This window comes from Ictalurus punctatus, chromosome 27 (assembly GCF_001660625.3).
Source record: "Ictalurus punctatus breed USDA103 chromosome 27, Coco_2.0, whole genome shotgun sequence".
In the NCBI taxonomy this organism is placed as follows: domain Eukaryota; kingdom Metazoa; phylum Chordata; class Actinopteri; order Siluriformes; family Ictaluridae; genus Ictalurus; species Ictalurus punctatus.
The window spans coordinates 17,364,252-17,384,900 of NC_030442.2; the positions used below are offsets into that span (position 1 = coordinate 17,364,252).

The 20,649-nt window shown below is 39.6% G+C and overlaps 3 protein-coding genes across 5 annotated transcripts; 2 read left to right on the top strand and 1 right to left on the bottom strand.

Moving 5' to 3' along the window:
• Positions 1–1,547: 1,547 nt before the first annotated feature.
• On the bottom strand, positions 1,548–10,021 carry dnaja2a (DnaJ heat shock protein family (Hsp40) member A2a). The gene is made up of 9 exons (XM_017459237.3): positions 9,865–10,021; positions 6,687–6,746; positions 6,075–6,301; positions 5,773–5,853; positions 4,938–5,071; positions 4,643–4,839; positions 3,236–3,380; positions 3,023–3,150; positions 1,548–2,636 (listed from the first exon to the last, which is right to left on the bottom strand). The coding sequence occupies exons 1-9, from the start codon at positions 9,940–9,942 to the stop codon at positions 2,448–2,450; spliced, it is 1,239 nt and encodes a 412-aa protein (XP_017314726.1). The 5' UTR covers positions 9,943–10,021; the 3' UTR covers positions 1,548–2,447.
• Positions 10,022–11,231: 1,210 nt separating this feature from the next.
• LOC108259634 (uncharacterized) lies at positions 11,232–15,641 on the top strand. Of its 2 annotated transcripts, none has more exons than XM_017459285.2 (8): positions 11,232–11,410; positions 12,871–12,901; positions 13,002–13,051; positions 13,933–13,960; positions 14,335–14,420; positions 14,610–14,640; positions 14,805–14,984; positions 15,110–15,641. In XM_017459285.2, the coding sequence occupies exons 1-8, from the start codon at positions 11,324–11,326 to the stop codon at positions 15,334–15,336; spliced, it is 720 nt and encodes a 239-aa protein (XP_017314774.1). In that variant the 5' UTR covers positions 11,232–11,323; the 3' UTR covers positions 15,337–15,641. The 2 variants fall into 2 exon arrangements, with proteins under 2 accessions (XP_017314774.1, XP_017314772.1); XM_017459283.3 differs by having other exon boundaries at positions 11,233–11,410; positions 13,930–13,960.
• Positions 15,642–15,923: 282 nt separating this feature from the next.
• LOC108259636 (uncharacterized) lies at positions 15,924–20,096 on the top strand. 2 transcript variants are annotated; one of them, XM_017459286.3, is made up of 5 exons: positions 15,924–16,118; positions 16,575–16,656; positions 18,073–18,270; positions 18,537–18,766; positions 18,838–20,096. In XM_017459286.3, the coding sequence occupies exons 2-5, from the start codon at positions 16,647–16,649 to the stop codon at positions 18,958–18,960; spliced, it is 561 nt and encodes a 186-aa protein (XP_017314775.1). In that variant the 5' UTR covers positions 15,924–16,118; positions 16,575–16,646; the 3' UTR covers positions 18,961–20,096. The 2 variants fall into 2 exon arrangements, with proteins under 2 accessions (XP_017314775.1, XP_017314776.1); XM_017459287.3 differs by having other exon boundaries at positions 15,925–16,118; positions 18,552–18,766.
• Positions 20,097–20,649: the final 553 nt, after the last annotated feature.

Genomic DNA, 20,649 nt, shown 5'->3' on the forward strand with positions numbered 1-20,649 from the left:
AAGGAAATGAAAGTAAACTTCATCTTGTTACACATCCATATGCATAACAGTAGAAATGAGGTATGTTGCTTGGCCAGCTTCAGCTCCAAATTATCTTGCAGAACCAGAAGAGATCTACGTCGTCCCTTACGGGGGACATCTGCCATTATTTTAACCCCAGGCCAAGCATGAAGAGTTACCAGATGCCTTTATTTAAAAATATGCTCAGCTACTTGCATTTGCCTTTTCATCTGACTCTGTCCATTAGTTATCACAACCTACCTTTCTTTTCTTACTTATGAGGGTCTTTAGGGTAAACTTCAAAGAATATGAATATATATATATATATATATATATATATTTTAAAGTAAGTCTAATCAGTCACTGTCTCAATCTATTCATTAATACGTACACTACTACAGACCTCCCACTCTGTACATTCCAGTCATTATCCCCCACTTTAACCATCTCTTCCTGAGGCCTCTCCCTTTCAAGGAACATCTGATAAACAGGGTGGAGAAGAGATGAAAAGTGTTTTACAGTTCCATAATGCCCTCCCCTTTGGGACAATCAACATACTGATATGTACACAAACTCAATATTGCAGTTAAATCACCCAGATTAAACTTAAGAGCATCAGGAGAAACTCTCTCAAGTCTCTGAGATGGATTGTAAATAGCCTGTTGGGTCTTTATGGTGAATACACACACACACACACACACACACACACACACACACACCACAGTAATAAAAATCTGTGGAAACAGCAGCAGTTCGTTGTCCGTGGTGCACAGAAACACCACCAAACCAGAAGGTTCCACCTCGCTGGACATGACAGTGCTGTCCATTACGTTACAGCATTCGGCAGACACCCTTATCCAGAGAGACTTACAATTCTCATTTATACAACTGGGTTAAGGGCCTTGCTCAAGGAGCCAACAGTGGCCAGTTGGCAGTGCTGGGATTTGGATTCACAACCTTCCTATCAGAAGTCCAACATTTTAACCGCTGAGCCACCACATCTCGGTTATGGCAAGGACGCAGGAATTCCAGTTCTCTTGTGCAGTAGGTAGCGAATATTGCTTGACGATTCATCCATTTTTGCTCCCAGGGATTGCACGTGGATGAGGAGAGTGGTAGACAGGAACGTTTATTTTCATTTCTCACTCGACCACCAAGACCGCGCCTACATCCCTGTTTCAGTACCTTCACGTCAGTTTTAAAGATGGAGCAGAATCAAATCCGCTACAGTGGAGTACTCTGAGGATAGAGAGTTACGAAACGATAGTAAGAACTCTTGGCTGCCACCGCCGTCACCCACGACGACGGCAGCGGCAGCGTGGCCGAGGTTCAGACCGGAGGACAGTGGTTTAAAACCACAATCGGCAGTCCAAACGTGCACCATAATATAGGATCCGTAATTAATATCCCCTGTACAAGCAAGAACTAGCCCAAACACACCAGCGTGAACTGCCGTGCCAGACATCATCTTTAAGAAACCTGAGAAAAGCAGAACGTCAAAACCGTATCTCAAAATAAATAAATAAATAAAGAAAGAAAGGGACTAATTTACTTTTGGAGAGATATTGGTTTTTATTTAACAACTTCATAAACTTTTTCACAGAAGTTATACGCCTACAGCCGCTTTCCAACTGGTTGTTCCATTATACGATTTTTATATTTTATTTATTTGTTTTTATTTGGATGTTTCAGTGCTTTCCCAGCATGCACCTGGGCTGAAAACAGATACAGGCAAGTGAAAGTTTTATTTAAACTAGATCATAACTGCAGTTCAGAAAGCTTAAATGACGAACACTTTAATTTTATACACGATGCTGTAGACTTGTTCCAATTCTTAAAATATAACAGGAGGAAAAAACAAAACAAAAACAAAGTAAAAATCTACAAAGTAAAGTGGTAAAAATCAATCAAGCACAAATACATACAAACCAACCTAAAAATGTGACGCTCATTATAATGTCCCAAAGGTGTGTCTTATTTAAAGGACTTCTCTTTTACTGTCTCTCTCACACCACACACACACACATAGTCTTTACAAATAAAGAGGCTCCAAGACCAGAACTGCATGTTGGGATTAATTTTAAATTAACTCTAAATACTGTGCTGACAGCAGCAACAACAACAACAAAAAAAAAAAATGCAAGTTACACACCAAGTAAAAGAGAAATGACCCTTTTTCTTCTCCTCCATCTGATATGAGGCTGCCTGTATAGGGAACTGAAAGGGGAGGGTGCCAGAGCGGAAAGGGGGAGGAGCTACGGCTCATATGTGCGTTCACTAAGGAAAGTTAAATCAGACAGAAGAAGAAAAAAAGAAAGAAACAAAAAAAATGGGGGTTGAGGGGGGGACAAAAAAAAACAAACAGCCACACCTTTGTTGATCTGATGTTGTGCAACTAGAACATTTTTTTTCCTTCTCTGGATCCAGACAGGTTGGGATGGACGTGCTTACTGATGGGCGCACTGCACCCCCGGGCCGTGATGGCCGCCCTCTTCGTCAGAGCTGTCGTTGTAGGCTTCGCGCCGATGGCTGCCTGATGAGCTCTGGCTGACGTCGAATTCCTGCAGGTCCACTTCCTCTGCGTCTCCGGAGATTACGGGAGCATCGGAGCGCGAGGGAAGCAGGTCCTCCAATTCCTGCAGGAGGAGAGATGATGAAAACTATTTTATTAGCAAGTTTCGCCTGCGAGTTGGATTATTTAGTGAATTCCCCTTCAAGAGCCTTGGCACGATGTTTTTACAGTACTACCGCAAGCTAGACTGTTATAAACTGAACGGTTTGATCGGAGGGTGCGGTATGATCACGTTAATTAAAGCCCGATAATCATCTCTATTTGTTTTTTTTTCCCTCGTCACGTGACGCGTTTCTGAGCAGATTTGGGGGAAAAAACTAGATAAATAAAAAAATCCCCCGCGTTTGAATATTTACTTCACTCCACTGGACTCTCAGCTAAATTACTCCCCATGCTCAGAATTAAAGAGCTGGATACAAAAGCCCTGCGATGGTATACGGTCACGCTCACCGTTAGTTTCTCTGCGCTGATCCAGTTGTTCTCCGGGAACTGAACTTCGAACTTGATGAACAGGTCTCCTTTCTCAAAGGGGTTGCGGTAATGTGGCATCCCCTCACCTCTCACAACTCTGACTGAACCTGCAACACAAACAGCTCTTCATTTTTATCATCCGTTCGCACGCGCCCCCAACCGAACAGAGCACGTCGCTTGAACGTCACTTGCCTGGCTCGATGACCTTGCCAGCTGGATATTTCACCACGATCTGTCTGCCGTCCAGATGTTTCAGGACGAACTGAAAACCGCAAAGCGCTTCGACCAGGCCGATCTTGTGGGTCATGTGCAGGTCGTGTCCGTCTCTTTTATACGTCTAGGGGAGGAAAGGAAAAAAAAAAAAAATAGTAAGATTACAGATCATGGCAGACCATGGGTTGTTAAAAACAGATTACACACACACACACACACACACACACACACACACACACACTCAATTACTCCATATAATAATATGTAAGTGATGTATATATTGCCACAACTAAATATTTTGCCTGTAACCTGATTACACAGACGTTCTGATCTTACAAAGGAGCAGGTCTATGAATCAGATCAAATTTAAGGTGCAGTACGCAAGATTTCTCAAAACTAGGTCTCCAAACGTTAAGCAGATGGGTTTGACATTTGAATGGTTTAAAAACAAGACAACCCTTGACCCCACCTCCTATTCCCACCCATGTTCAGAAAGCTCCACCCCCAAGATCTAAATGACTGACATTTAGATCATTCCAAAACACGTTTCAGAGTGGAAGCCAATGTAGTACACGTGTGCTGAACTGAAACCACGGCGTAAACAAGTCTATCATGTTCTACATGCTCTATTTTGCAGGTTAAAGTTTACAAGCAAGGGGGAAAAAAAAAAAAAAAACAACGTTTAAATAATTTGTACGACATCGCACTCTTACACCGTCTCAAAAAGAATAAATAAAGGACGGGATTTAAAGCAATTTTTTTTTTTTTTTAATTGCATACCAACACTGTCAGTGTAACCGTCTCACTCGACCTGAACGACATTTACATGTGCGACAGTCGTTCAACGGTTAAAAGCTGCCACTTTGCATTTAAAAAAGAAAGTCAAAACACGTGGCTGTCTATCAAGGGGCCAATTGCAATCATGCTGCCTTGGTGATATTTAACGGTGAAGATTATGCTAAAATAGCACGTAAGCCCTCTCATCAGTTCCCATGAAAGCTTGCGTCAGCATGATCTGCCAGGCTATTTTGAAGAGGGCTTCAGAAGCTTCTAGGCCTGGCGGTGACAGGAAAACAGAGGCTGCGGTTACGAGTCAGACGAAGAGGCGTCGACATATGAACTCAAAGATAAACGAATAACTCGTACGCCATGGTGTGTGAAGGTAGAACTTGTGTCCTGCACAGAGCCATGACCTCAACCCTACTGAGCACCACTGGGATGAACTGGAACCTTCGCGACATCAGCGTCTGACCTCACCCTCACTTACGCTCCCGTAGATGAACGAACACAAATCCCCACAGCCACACCCCTGAACCTCCAGAGTACAGGTTCAACATTTTGAATTCTTTAGACGCTGTGTTGGTGTGGAGTGGACAGGCAGCGTACCTCGTGCTCCTTCTCCTGCAGGACGAGGACGATGTCTCCAGGCTCCACGGACGGCGCCTGATCCGCTTCTCCCCCGAAGGTGATCTTCTGCCCGTGTTTCATGCCTTTGTCCACGTGCACCTCCAGGATCTTTACTTCCTTCACCACTTTCTTCCCCTCGCACTTTTTACAGCGGTCTTTCTCACTGATCACCTCACCTAAAAATCCACACATCATGTTTCATACACATTCAAAACAGGACCGGTTCCAGGTGACGAGCGGCAGAGAGGCGAGCTAACTTTACTGGAGCGCTCACCTTCACCGTTGCAGTCAGTGCAGACGGACTGCATCTGTTGGACCATGCCAGGAGCCAGTTGTCTGATCATGATGCGCATGCCACGCCCCCTGCAGGTCGTACACTTCTGCACAGCGCCAGTCTTCCCTCCCTGGCTGCGAACACAGAATAAAATGTTCTGCTCTACTCAACGAATCCCAACACTGTGGCAAGACAAAGTCATAAAGCATTATACATGGCGCTGTCGAATTCTCAAATCTGATTGGTCAGAAGGTGGTGATTCATTCTCTATAACAGCAGCCCAGACAGTAGACATTTATAGGAAGGAGTCTCCAGTGTCAGCGCTTTATAACAGTCAGGAGTAAAGGTGTAACCGACTTTTCTGACGACTTCAGGACAGTGGAGCTTACAGTTTGAGGTTTCTTTTCGGTAAAATGACAGTAAGGCGTGTTTATGTCTTATCAACCTCAAAAAAAGTGTTAGCGGCTACAACATAAGTGATAACATGAACTACCGTGTCTCAGACGTCCCACAACTGTAAATATAAACAGATGGAAAAAAGAAAAAAAAAAAAGTATGAAATATTGTAATGTTGGAAAAGTACAGCCTTATCAGAGGAAAAACACATCAAGACATGCTGTTGTCGGAAAAATCATCAACACTAATTCTGCTTCGTTACTCCATTCCACTGATGCTCATTTCCTATATCAGCATAACACTTTTATTCCTTACGTATTCATCCTCATTAATTTAAACAGTCAAGAGAATAAAAACGTTTCGGGGGACCTTTTGTAACACGGCTGACATTTTTAAAACATCACTTCCTAGATAAATCAGTCCATTCCAAAACACTCACCCATTACAAGTGCTACAAAGGACATTCTTGCTCAGCTGTAATTTGGTTGTTTTCCCATTATACAGATCTTCAAGTGATACCCTAGAGATAGAGAGGAAAAAAGCACCAAATTAGACACCAAAAGAAAATGTGTTATGGTCAAAACACAGCAACCTTCTACACCCTACGTTTCCTGAAAGAACTAGATCAGCACCAAAAATAGAAATAGGGTAATGTCTGAGATCGAGGACAACCCACTACTCTATTTTCCCTTCCTACACGTCGTAAAGCTACTGGAAATCCACCACCACACAATGACTCACTTGAGAGGGTGCACCATGTCCTCCCCTCTCCGCCGGCCGCCGTTCCGGCTGCGCCCCTGACCGCCCATGAAGCCGAAGAGGCCACCGCCGAAAATGTGAGAGAAGATGTCGTCCATACCGGGTCCTCCTCCGCCCCCTTCTCGCAGGCCTTGCTCCCCATAGCGGTCGTACAGCTCCTTCTTCTCGGGGTTAGTTAGCACTTCGTACGCAAAGCTGATCTCCTTGAACTGAAAGTAAACGGGATGAAAGGTCACCGCTCAGATATTCTACCATTTCCGTTTACTCGTCTCGAAGCTCAAAGCCGTTCCAAAATCTTGGCGCGATCGACACGCAACCGATGCAAGAAATTAAACACCAGACTCTTAATTACGACTCATCGAATCAATTATACGAACGAAGTTCATTTTCCTTTGAATTGTTTTCTGAATCCTGATTATACGAACTGATTGCGATCTTTATTGTTATTAATAAAAGACCTTGGAAATATTTATTCTCTGCCAATCATTTTTGCTTCATAATTAGCTTTGAACGCTCAGAGCCAAAAGCATAAAACACTGATCGACATTACGTTACACTTCTGATAAGCAGTACAGCGTGTTGATAAATCCTTACCTTGTCTCCAGCATTTGGGTTCTTGTCAGGGTGATATTCCTTTGCTAATTTGCGGTAAGCCTGAAATAAATATACGTTACAAATGGTTAGATGCTACCAGTAAGGGACTTCATCAACCATGAAAAATACTCGTATATGACATATGAGAATTTTTAAATCATCAAAAATGTCTTCTTCGTTTCCAGACCTGTGAAACGGGCCCACCATGAAAGCTTTAAATCATCTTGTATTAGAACCGCTACGTTGTTTGTTTAATTACAAAGCGAACGTGTTTCATTACTTCTGAACGGTTTACTCCTTTTGCTCAAGAATCGGTGTTTAAAATGACAAAACTGATGATAGTTAAGGCATGAAAACATACGCACGTGTAATAGGATCAATCTTATTAAAGCTATATTAATAGGACTGCTTTATTATTTACTTAAAAGCGACAGTGTTGATTGGGACATAGATTTCTACATTTTCATACTATCGCTACTAACAATTTAAGAACTGATATGCAAGGTGAGAATTTGTTGGTCCAAAAACAACTTAAAATGGACCAGAACATGGATGGGAACAATATCTTCAAATTAAAAAAAAAAAAAAAACCCCAAACAAACAGAACAAAAGAATTAGTCCAACATGGTCAGTTAAAAACGTTATGATGTTGGGTGTGGCTGCAAGTATTATTCCAGCCAATCGGTTCATCTTGCTCTCCAATCAACCATCAACTGTTCCTCCTATTCGGCTTTAATAAAAGCCTGCAGCCATGCCGGCCCTTCGATAAGAATGAAGACCCCGTCTTGGTATCCAGCTTAACACTTGATATTTTTGGGAACAGTGTTTGCTGGCACCTTTTTTTTTTTAAACATCTAATTAGATGTTCTATTTCTGTACCAAAATTTCATTCCCCATCCTTTTTAATGGAGAACGGACATCAACCTGTGACTTTGTTGCTACTGCTGAGACTGCTTCATTAATTATTTTTTATAAATAAATAAATAAATAAATAAATAAATAAATAAATAGAGATGCTAAATCTAATGTTAGAGCGAATGTAAGCAACTGTCCTGAACTACATACAGCTCTGAAGTTCACACCACAGCTGCTGGTTACACGGGAGTTCAGTTACACCAGTGCGTAAGGCTAATAACCAATCCCTGATCCCCACTGTTCCCCAGTGACCAATCCCTGATCCCCACTGTTCCCCAGTGACCAATCCCTGATCCCCACTGTTCCCCAGTGACCAATCCCTGATCCCCACTGTTCCCCAGTGACCAATCCCTGATCCCCACTGTTCTAAGTGACCAATCCCTGATCCCCAGTGTTCCCAGTGGCGAATCCCAGATCCCAACTGTTCCCTTATTTACAACAGTCTTCTTTTTGTTTCACTTCATAGTGGAACCATCGTGGTGGAAGGATTAGCCGCTCAGCAGTATGATACTGAATGTTGCCCAGGGTGCGCCAGGGGAGGCTCCTTCCGTGCACCCACATGAACACACCCATCCATACACTATGGACACTTTTTGAACACGCCAATCTGCCGACCTCATCTTTGGACTGGCGGAGGAAACCGGAGTACCCGGTGGAAACCCCCGCAGCACGGGGAGAACATGTAAACGCCGCACACACAGGGCCACGGTGGGAATCGAACCCCCAACCCTGGAGGTATGACGCTAACCACTAAGCCACCGCGCGCCAACATTAACCATTTCCCAGCTCCTCACTACCACGGCTTTATTCTCGATAGAATCTACGAAACTGTGTGAATATTTTAAACAGCCTGTTGTGCCAAGGCCAAAAAGTCTGCTTTCTATTACAAATATTACCGTTATTATATCTCATTTCTTCATCTTTCGCCATATAACATGCCATGGTATGCAAATGACCATGGCGATTTAATGAATATGCAAATTAGTCTGTGACATCATGCAGCGGACTTCCCCTAAGAGTCAGCAACACTGGTGATAAATCTTACAGTTTAACCTCGTGATGATGAGGCAGTTAACTAGTTAATTAAGCCGTAAATACAAAAGTTGTGCGATCAATAATGTTTATAAAAAAATTTAATAAATAAAAAAACCAAAAAGGAGAGAATATGCTAATATACTGTAAGCGTGATGACGAAATTGCGTAACTGATGTTCTAGAGTGAGCAACTTTTTGTTCGCTTCACTCAGCTAGTTAGCTAGATAACCTGTTAGCTAGCCACACGTTTCTCTTGAGGTTATAGTTAACTAGTTTTACGCGTAACCATGACTAAGTGCTCCGTGTGAAGTTTATTAAGCGGTAGAATTTGACATGACTGGAACATAAAGACAACGGAATTCCAGCCAAATCAGGCCTGCTATGCTAAAGCACATAAAGCTAGCTAGTTAGCTACCTACACACCCTTGAATTATTATTATTTTTTTTAAAGTTATTTATTATCCATTAGACAACTCGTCAAAAATATATACATACCAAACACAATGTTTTCTGTGAAATAAATGAACTTGGATATTATTATGAAGCAACATGAGGATTTAATAACTGCGTTTGTGCCTGAGTTGACCTTATTTTATCCCCTCCTTTGACTAAAATGCGGCAGTTTATCGTTTATTTAATCACAGGGAAATATGAAACCACTCATATAATCATTTCATAATGTTTTAGTTAATATATCAGCAAGTTTGTTGTGTGTTTAGAGGCTAATTTCTCACGAGAGAACGCGGTGAGGAAAAGCCGGTGAACAGGCCGGTGTGACAACGTTATGCTAACCACGCGAATGCTAACCAGTTAACAAGAAGCGTTACAATTAAATTCGTTAAGGATAAACAAACAGCTAATCAAACAGACAGTTAATATTCAAACTGGGGAAAACAAATTCTAAAAGCGTATTTCTATAATAATCACAGGTGCCGGCTAAATCTACTAGGCCTCGTTGTATAGACATATAGCGTTATCAAGGGACGCGTACCACATCGCTCTCGAGACCACTACAAAGTGAGCACAAGCCAATAAAGTCAGCGGCTATGTAGTGGACTCGGACAGGAAGTACCCGGCAATTTGGAATGCGGCCCTCACTCCTGTTAGCCAAGCAGCTAATCCGTCCTTCCTGATTCTGATAGCCACACACCGGAGTCGGAGATAAAACGGCGCGGCAGCGTTTCTCAATCGCAGACCGACAGCGACCGAGTGCTAACACTTTAACTTGCCTTTTTGAGCTCGTTTTCAGACGCTGAAGGAGACACGCCGAGAATGTCGTAGAGTTTTGTGTCGGCAACGTTCGCCATGGTGAAGCTCAGCGCAGGGAGGTGAAGAGAGGAAACAAGCGCATGCGCAATGGGACTACTTTAACCTCCTGTCGAGAGGGGCGGTGCATGCGCATGTGCGCTGTGACGCATTCGATGCTCCCTTCACGTTCTCCCCTGGTTATGGGGGAAAACACGTTTCCGAACTGTGTTACACTGAAGATGAACTTCCTTTAAAGTCAAGTCATGTGGTTTTTAAATTCCATTCATATTATATATAGCTTGTGCGAAATGTTGTTTCCTCAGGACCGTGGTACAACACATAAGAATACAGTACACAGGACTAAATATTTTTTTTGTGTAAATTTGTACTGTCTTGTGCTGTGTATACACATGCACTTTATGTAATCCTGTGTAGATCTGTGTAGTCTTAGTTAGTTCTATGCAGTCATATGTAGTTCTATGTTGTTTTATGTAGCATCATGGTCCAGGAGGAACGTTGTTTCGTCTCACGGTGTACTGTACCAGCTGTATGTGGTTGAGATGACAATAACAGTCATTTGACTTGCATTATGCACTTTTTATTTGTTTGTTTGTTTGTTACAACTTTAAGAGGTGAAAATAGTAGAAAGACAAAGCAGTGAAACAGGCAAGGTTAGTTAACTAGCTGATATGCAGCTGAATGCAAATGGTTCGTAATTACAACTTCACAGTAAGACAAAGGAGCACGTGAAGGCACCGTAACTTTTCCTTGCTGCGTCACTTTATGATGCATTTTATTATGTAGATGGAAGTTAAACATATGGAATCGCATGTCAGCCGTACGAGCCATAAAACACTGAAAATACCGATATAATAATAATAATAATAATAATAATAATAATAATATTAATAATAATAATAATAGAATATCAGTGTAAAACGTGTGTAGTAGTTCATACTAGCGGAGAGCAATACCACACATGACCGGCAGATGGAAACAGAATCATCCATCCATCTTCAACTGCTTACTCCTTTTCAGGGTCTCGGGGAACCTGGAGCCTATCCCAGGGAACACAAGGCGGTGTACACCCTGGACAGGGTGCCAATCCATCGCAGGGCACAATCACACAGGAAACAGAATCAAAGGGCTATTTATGTTCCACTCTCTCCACTGTACGCCATTAAGTAGAGCTTATTTAACTTCAATAAGACCCATGTACTGTAATATACATAATACATCAGTCGTTTCCTGGGCAATGCGGTGCAATTACAGTGTTATAATATTACAATGTGAATATAAGTGAGCAGGGACTGTTATTATAGCAAGTCACGTGGTTGTTAAGACGGTTTCACTTTCATTCTGAGTGATAAAGCTCTGTAAAAACCTAACAGCGTTCCTGATATCCCTCGTTCCTCCGGCTGAAGTTAGAAGGACAGCAATATGGATTTACATAGGATTTTCTGGGGATGCGTTTCGTGTTTCCTTGCTGTTATTGCTTGTTTAATCTGCATACTCAAATTAATTTGTGTGAGTAATTTTATTGTTATATGGTTTGACAGACAGACATTTATCACAACCATGATACACTGTCGTTTCTTTTTCTGCGTCTACAGTTCATGAGTTCAGTAGATGGGTTTGTTCAGTCACAGAGAGGTTTGGTCAAGAGTTATACAGTGGTCTCTGGATTCAGTAGATTTTCACTGTGGAACTGAGGAGAGATCATGTTTCAGTATAAGTGTCATGTATTTACGAAAATTAGTTCAGCTGTATTTCTGTAAATGAAACTAGATCATAAGTCCATGACAGCCAAAGCAAGGTCTTTTTATCTCTTGGTTTGTTTTGCTTTAGGGAATTCTGGCTAAACTGCTATCAAATACAATTTTTTTTTTTCCAGTGAAATGGATTTATTTCCAGTTTAAATACTGGAAGCACCGACTACAATACCCCCTACAGGTGGATAACTGTTATTGCATTCTTTGGACTAATTATGCAAATCACATAAATGAATGAATTCTCATTGATGAGAATGTAGATGTAGATGTGTTTGTTCAGCCATAAGTAGTATTGCTGATGTGCCGAATAAAACACACGCCGTTATAGGGAAACAATCAATGACGGGGTGGTGTGATGAAACGGAGTTACTGCTAAAATCCTGAAGTTAATTATTTTCCAATAACAGCCCGTCTCGAAGTATTTTATTCCTCTTATACCACAGCTTGTGTAAACTTTTCATTAAAGACAGACAGATTGTATGTCTATCGGTTTATGTTTACATTTAATGTTATGGAACATTCGTGAAAGAAGTTAGTTCTCGTTATCACTTACGTTATAGTGGCTAAAACAGTCGTTCCCTCAGCAGACATTTAAAAAAAAAATCTCCCTTGAAGTTAATACAACAAAAAATCAGCTTTTCATGTTACAGAGTAAAGCGTAAACTCTTCTGTCCTGAAGATGTCGGAAAACTTAAAGTTACAGCTTTACCACTGACTGTTACAAAGCTCTGACACTGGAGACTCCTTCCATCCAGAAAACCTCACCCTATCAAAGATTATACAAGTTTTTTTATCTGTTTACGTGGAGTGTCCACCGCACAAGTACCTGTGATTGAGCTGTTACTATAGAAACAATAAGGTATTAGAACGAATGCATTAATATAGAGTAAATCTGTGATTTGCGGCTGCACTACTGTCAGACCTGCTGTTATAGAAAATTAAACACCTTCTGACCAATCACAATCCAGAACTCAGTAGTGCTGCGGTATAAGTGATTTTATCTGAAAGGTGGATAGAGATACAAGACATGGCCAAAACTTTGTAGACACCTGAGCATCACACTCATATGTGTTGTTGAACTTTGCATTCCAATTTTATTCCCCATTTGCTGTTATAATAAGTTTACCAGTTTGATCCACTTAACATATTACATATACATACAGACTGCACTTATACTTATTTTTTTTTTTTTACTTTTTGTTTGTTTTGCTTTAGGGAATTCTGGCTAAACTGGTATTAATTCTAGGTAAGTTTCTTCCATTACAGATCACAGAGTTGACATTATAACAGTGTACTGTGTCTATATAAAAATTCAATTAACTTTTTATTTATTTCTTTTGTTCCAGCGAGGTGGATTTATGTCCAGTTTTCGAACCCCAGAGTACAATCCCTACAGGTGAATAACTGTAATTGCATTCTTTGGACTAATTATGCAAATCACTTAAATGAATGAATTCTCATTGATGAATTAAAAGTCTAGTTCGTGTAGATGTGTTTGTTCAGACATAAGTAGTATTGCTGATGTGCGGAATAAAACACACGGTGCTGTGCTGTTGTAGGGAACCGATCAGTGACGGGGTGGTGTGATGAAGCGGAGTTACTGATAAAATCCTGGAGTTAATTATTTTCCAATAACAGCACATCCTGAAGTATTTTATTCCTCTTATACCGCAGCTTGTGTAACCCTTTTATTAATTAAAGACAGACACATTGTATATTTATCGGTTTATACTTACATGTAATGTTATGGAACATCTGTGAAAGAAGTTAGTTCTAGTTATCACTTAACGTTATAGCGGTCTGAAAACAGTCGTTCCCTCAGCAGACATTTTTTTTAAGCTCCCTTGAAGTCAATACAACAAAAAAATCAGCTTTTCATGTTACAGAGTAAAAGCGTAAACTCTTCTGTCCTGAAGATGTCGGAAAACTTAAAGTTACAGTCTTACCTCTGACTGTTACAAAGCGCTGACACTGGAGACTCCTTCCATACATGTTAAATAAACATGTTGTTACAGAAAACTTCACCACATGAAGAGTGATACATGTTTTTTAATGGATTTATGTGGAACGTTCGCCCGTGACTGAGCTGTTACTATAGAAACCGTACCGTATGAGAACGAGTGTATTAATATAAACCTGTAAACTGTAGCATATTGGAGAATTCAGCAGCGCTGTGGTACAAGTGATTTTATCTGAAAGGTTGAACAGTTACCATATCATTCACCACAAGCCTTCCAGTTTGCAATTAAACTTAATCTCGCAACTTTTTTGCAGCAGGATGAAGTGGATTACGAAGAACAAAAAGGTGAATTTCCCCACAGACTGTGGAGACATTTGGGCGTATGCTGCTATAGGAAAATAATCAACACTGGGGTAGTGTGATGAAAGAGAATTACTGTTACCACCAACTGTTATTTTATATACCACATAATACTCTTATATTTTTCAAAAGCAGCACGTTCCAGTGTGTCTTGTTCCTTTTATACCTCAGCAATTTCCAGCCATTTTAATGTTTCATTTATGAAAGAATGACACATCATGCGCTTTATCCATTTAGAGTTACAATTAATGTTGTGGAGCATCTATAAAACTTGTGACTACTTCCATAAATGTTGAATAAACATCTCCACGCAGAAAATTTCACGTTTTTAATACTTTTATGTGACGTGTTTGATCCAGATGTTCGTGAAGACCAGGGACAGTGGAGATTTCTTCAGGACATAAATGTACTGGATGTAACAAAGATTTTACAAGACAGAATAACGGTATGGTTTTAACTTGGAAATGCATATTTACTGCACGGCTCTCTTAAAGTTAATCAAACATACACACAAAAAACCCAGCTTGCTATGTTACTGAGAAACCACGTTCTGATGGATGGTGCCAGATGGGCTGGTTTGAGTATTTCGGAAACAGAAGATCGATTGATTTAATCTCCATTCTCTGATTTCCAGGTATTGATGGATTTTTTTGGGTCCCAAAAAGGTAGGCTTCCTGTACTGCCGAGTTAAAATGATGTCTTGGTGATTATACCGTATATATTGTATAAATGAAAATGTTATAGTGGAGCATATGCCATTTTCTGCGCTTCTCTAAAACGTATATGCACTTACACTTTGTCAATTCTGTTTCACTTGGATGGTCAAAAGAGATCAGATTCCACAAGATGGTCATTGGAAATGACACGAATTGTCACAAGGCCTTTTTGAGCGGTCTGGGTATCAATTGCCGAGAGTTTTCTGCGGATCAGAGCGACGTCATCATCGCTTTCGTCCCTATTGTCTCTCGAGCTGGAACCGACATCGTTGCTGCGCTTGAGAAGATACCAGGTAATTGTTCATAGGATTAAGAGAGGTTCGTCTTTTTCGTGGCAGGCGCTTTAAAAACGAACCGCTCTCTTCTCTACTGAAAATGTACATTTTACTGTATTATATAGTTATCTTTTCCTTCCTAGAAAACCGGCCTGTTGTTTTCGTGGCGCTCCATCACACGTTTGATCGGAATTTCGTCGTTCCAGAGAGCAGACGAAATATTAGCAGGAGCAACGTGTTGGCTGTGGACTGTCTCTTTTATGAAGACAAGGGATTGCTGGAATGTCCTCGTAACACAGAGGCACTGAAAGCAACAGCAAAGTATTTACAAGACATCAGGATGAATTCCAAAGTGTCAAAACGGTTTTAAATTGGAAATGATGTTTAATCCTTGACGTTTTATTGCCCCGTACCTGATTACGCCACTGTAGCTCTCGTTGTCCGGACATAATTACTTCATGTTAATTAGATTGCTTAGATTAGTTGCTTTAGATTGTTTAGACTGGCCAAATTCTGTTTGAGGTCTATATTCGGGTTGCTGCCATATTCCGAATTTGATGTTTATATGCGCATCGGAATATTCCTGTCTCTCTAACACTACCGATACCTGATGTACTTATATTCTTCTGTATGCTTTCCTGTAGTATTTGAAATAAAACCACATTAACAATCCCAGACTTGGTTTTCCTTTTTACTCTCACATCTGCATTGCACACTTAGACAAAAATGATCCAATCCGGGATCTTTAAGCGTTCTTTGGTTCCGTGTTAGAACCCTACAAGTGTTTCCTTATCAGAAAGGCCCTTTTAGAAGGCAGAGATCCCTTAATATATAAAGAAGCCTTTTTCTACGGGTGTACTTACAAAAACAGTGCAATATTAAATGACAGGTGGGTTTTTAAGATGGGCGTGTACGGAAACACACAAAATTTTAGACGCTGCAACCGGTAGTGAGTCAGGGTTGGCTGCCATTTCAGAGCGTTATCGAAGCTTAAACACACAGACAGCTCCTGCATACAGCGTAAACAGGAACTATTGCAGTACAACGCAGGAAGAACCCTTAAAACCACTGAGCTAGAGACGCGAGAATCCATCTTATTAATGCCGTTTACACATACAAGTCTTCACAGAGACATTACATAAACCAGCAGGTGTAAGTATACTGTATTAGTTATAAAAATTTGACTTTTGCATTAGTGAAGTTAAACATGGGAATTTCAGCTTTCATTTCCTCATATTTACACCTAGACCTGTTAAACAACTTGGAACATGGCACCTTTTGTTTGAGCCCACCCATTCTAGCAAATGATCCAAAATATTGGAACGTGACTGAGAGGTGTTCGCTGGTAAATCGATTATTTAAAGAATTAATAGCTCTGAATGTCTACTCTTGGTTTGAGCTCTAGGTTTCACCTGTGAAGACTGCATTATAAGAATAATAAGAGTAAATAATGCAAACTTGATGTAGAAAGTTCTACTTGTATTTTTTTTTTTTTTAATCATACTCAAAAATTTAACTTAAAAATGTAATCCTAAACGGACCGAGAAGGGGCTTGAGAGCAGGATGTTGTGTCAAACTGAAAGTGATCGAATGATTGAATTTCTGCAGTCACACGAAGAAAGACGCGCCACGTGCAAACTCGTGAGACGTTTGAATGCTTGAGATTCTTCTTCCTTCAAGATGCTTTCAGGTTTGTCAGGCTGCACTTTTGTCATTTGCTCGGTTAATTTTCTTAACAGCTATTTTTACGGTGATGGTGCAGAGGCTTTTTTTATTTTTTATTTTTACAACAGACCGAGCCTCTGTTGTGGCGCATAGACTTTTCAGGAAGTGTTCTTAACATGCGGTGTCATGTTTCACAGTAAAATATGTTTATTTCTACACAATGTGATATATTACTGTAGATATAATCTAAACCAGCAGAAGAAAGAAAAACTCACATCCTGTTGGTTTCTCGAATTGAGAAAAGCTCTTCCCTAAACCCATATACACTCACTTTTTTAGGAACACTTACACAAAATAAAAAAAAAAACAACAAAAAAAACAATTCATGAATCGGCGTATTTAAATTAAGGGCCGAATTTCCATTTAAATCAGTTCAATAAGTCAAATCAAGGAAATAGCTAAATAATGTCATTTTTAGGTTTAATTCATTAAATAGAAGCACGTACATTTACAAACTTAATTTATTGTCGTAACACAAACATTATGTATATCAATATATAGCTACATATAAATATAGCTACAATATATAAGCTACATATAAAAGCCGTAATAACTTTTTAGAGTGTACATTTACGCAGTTATCCAATCAGCCAATCAAGTGGCAGCAGCACAGTGCATAAAATCATGCAGATACAGGTCAAGAGCTTCAGTTAATGTTCACATCAAACATCAGAACGGGAAAAATCTGTGACGTTGACTGTATCATCATTGTTGGCTAATCTGATTATTTCAGAAACCGCGGTTCCCCTGGAATTTTCACACACAACAATCTCTATACAGAACGATGTGAAAAACAAAAAAAAACATCCAGTGAACGGCAGTTCTGTGGGTGTTGATGAGCTAGGTCAGAGGAGAAGGCCACGGTAACTCGAATACTCAAAACACTTTTCACACTCTTCGGCTGTCCGGTTTATGTCAGACTTTGTCCACTATAGCCTCAGATTCTTGTTCTTGGCTGACACGAGTGGAACCTAATGTGGTCTTCTGCTGATGTAGCCCATCTGCCTCATGGTTTGACGTGTTGTGCGTTCTGAGATACTTTCCTGTTTGCTACAGTTGTAAAGTGTGGTTATTTTAGCGATGGTAGTCTTATACCAAACAAACAAACATACAAATAAATAAATAAGACCCAGCCTCATTTGTTTGAACGAATGCAAATACATACCAGGTGTGTCGGGTGTATTGCGGGTGATTATAGTATGTAGTATGAAGAATACCCAATCAAATGTGCTCCATAGGGCAGAATAAATATATGCAGAATTAAAACTTTTCCTCTTGGTGTAAAAATATGCCAAAATAGCTTCTAATACAGGATTTACAGGACTATTAAATGTAGAAGTACCACTGATCTTAAACATTCACTGTTTCATTTTGTCTCCAGGATCAAATGCGCTGGCGTTCTACGTCATGGTACTTGGGAATGTTCTGGGTGCCCAAACCAAGTTCATTGAGCGACTGCAAAAACGTCTTCATCTCCGTGAAGTGTATTCTGTGGAGGAGTGTGACGTTGTCATTGCTTTTGTCCCTGTCGTGTCTCGGGCTGGAACGGACATACAATCTGCTCTTCAAAAGCTTGAGAGTACAGAGTGATATTCAATATTACTTATTACTATATTAGCGATCGTATTCAAAACAGAACACCACCATAGGTTACACACTACAGTATGGTGGTAAGTTTGGGTTTAGGATATAGCATCAACCAAACTAATGCTTTTGATGCAAGGTGGTGTGTAGTCCTGAACACATACTCTTTTTTTTTTTTTAATGTTTCAAAGCTTCTGTGATTCACTCTGGCTGTATCCTGTATGAGTTATTTTCTAATTAACACAACGTTATTTCTTTTTCCTCTCTTTCTTCCAGCGAGTCAGCCTGTTGTCCTCGTGGTGTTCCATCACACGTTTGATGTAAATTACGTTGCTCCAGATAGCAAACTGTCTGTGAAGAAGGATGGTGTGTTTGCTGTGGACATCCTCTTTCATGAAGATGATGGACTTTTGAACGGCCTGCACAATGACAAGATGCTGAAATCTACTACTGATTATCTGATCTCTAAGGGCGCTTCACCGGATATTCAGGTAAGTTTTGAACAGCTAGCAAAGAAAACAGTTTTACAGTACTGCACTAATTCTACCTCTTTTCCCGACAGACTGATCCAGCAAAAACATCCAGACGAGCTCAACTAAGGCTGATTGTAGTCCCCGTTTTGGTCGGTTGTGTTGTTGCTGGTGTTGTTTCTGCAATAACTTGGATATTCATTGTTTGTTTTTGATCAACTGTAACTATGCAGCAAACTAATCTGTCTTAAACCACATAAAATAACGAACCAACAAATGTAATATCTTTCTCATAATCAAGATCACATTACGATAAACAACAACAACAACAACAACAACAAAAAAAAAGCCCAAAATAAAATTTTAAGGAGAGGTTAAAGATTTCATTAGCACCTTAGCATAATTATTCTGCTAGTAAGTAATAGCTAATAGCTAGCTGTATGCAGTAGTCAATGTTATCTAACGTTGAGCAGCATCAGATAAGTTAGATAAAACAACATTAATATTAGAAAATTTGACCAGTGCCTTCAGAAGGTCTGAATATGTCAAGAAGTGACCTGCCCGTGATAAAAAGTTATCTGTAAGTGTATTTAATAAACAGCACAGAAATATAGAAAAGATCGAGTTAGGAGGGTAATGTTGGCTAGTTAGCGTAAATATGAATTGGATCAGATAACAAAATACACCATAAAAGTACACATACCCTGAGGGTAAGTTTTGTTCTCATGCTGTCTTTTAGCTAGCTAGCTAACGTTAATCGCTTCGCTATCTAGAATTATTAAGTTGACTGTAAACAATGTAACATCTGGTAAGGTGCTCGATTAATCCACAGTATTTCTGTCAAACATGCAGCATTTTTAAGCAATGAGTGTGTCTCCATCACGGCTCCAGAGCACTAGAAGGTCATCTGTAGTGTCTGATGGGAAGCCGAGGAGCGAGGATAGTGCCCTTGGGATAAATATGTGAATGGGATCTGTCTCTGATTAAGGAGCAGAAGTTCTCAACAAGGAGACAGAAGAAGTAATGTTTTTCCCTTACTGTGTCATATTCTTGTTATTTATGCTGCGCTTACCATTTATGGGGAAAAAAAAAAAAGTTCATATTCACAGTTGAGTTGGAATTTTGGGAGCTTTCATACTGCCTGTATTTTTCAGAACATTTTGAGGCAGTTCAGTATGTACACGTGCTGTGTGTCCAAGGAAATGGTCTTAAATACTCGTTTTAGTTTCTATTTCATTTCAAAATGAATTAGAGCTGATAAATTTTCACTGCCATTATTAATAAGATATTGTGGTAATGTTTACCATGAATACAGCTAAATGCTAAAGCTGGATAAAAATATAAATAAATACATTTTATATATATATATATATATATATATATATATATATATATATATATATATATATATATATATATATAAAAAATAGATAATATAAGTATAATAGATAAATAAAAAGAAACCCCGAAACGTGCCATGGGTATTTTGTCCTTAATTATAATGCTAGGGAGTGAGGATTTTAATTTATTTTTATTTTATTCAAAACTAGCCTCAGTGTGTTTAGTGGTACATTTCAGATTACGTTATTTAATGTGCATTAAATATACCTGTAATTAAAAGACAAAATGAAGGCTGATTATCTAAATAATGTTAAAGCTAAGTATTTTGTATATAATTCTATCTGTATATATATAGTTGTTGTTGTTTTTTTGTTTTTTTTTGCTTTATCTCTATTTGTCAGTATTCGCATGCTTATGCCATACCGTAATGTATTATTTGTGAATTATGGTTGTGAAAATAAATAATACAGTTTTGTTCAATCTGACTGGCTGTATACATCTCCGTACGAATGATTATTTAATGAAATATCAGACTATCGTGAACGTGAGTTTCATGCCGTGAC

Coding starts and splice junctions, on each gene's coding strand:
- dnaja2a (XM_017459237.3), bottom strand. CDS start 9,942: ATGGCGAACGTTGCCGACACAAAACTCTACGACATTCTCGGCGTGTCT. Junction 6,747..9,864: donor CTGAAAACGAGCTCAAAAAG/GCAAGTTAAAGT, acceptor TATTTATTTCAG/GCTTACCGCAAATTAGCAAA. Junction 3,151..3,235: donor TGGCAAGGTCATCGAGCCAG/GCAAGTGACGTT, acceptor TTTGTGTTGCAG/GTTCAGTCAGAGTTGTGAGA.
- LOC108259634 (XM_017459283.3), top strand. CDS start 11,324: ATGGATTTACATAGGATTTTCTGGGGATGCGTTTCGTGTTTCCTTGCT. Junction 13,961..14,334: donor GGATTACGAAGAACAAAAAG/GTGAATTTCCCC, acceptor TGTTTGATCCAG/ATGTTCGTGAAGACCAGGGA. Junction 14,421..14,609: donor TTTTACAAGACAGAATAACG/GTATGGTTTTAA, acceptor TCTGATTTCCAG/GTATTGATGGATTTTTTTGG.
- LOC108259636 (XM_017459286.3), top strand. Junction 18,271..18,536: donor TGCTCTTCAAAAGCTTGAGA/GTACAGAGTGAT, acceptor TATTTCTTTTTC/CTCTCTTTCTTCCAGCGAGT. Junction 18,767..18,837: donor GCGCTTCACCGGATATTCAG/GTAAGTTTTGAA, acceptor TTTTCCCGACAG/ACTGATCCAGCAAAAACATC.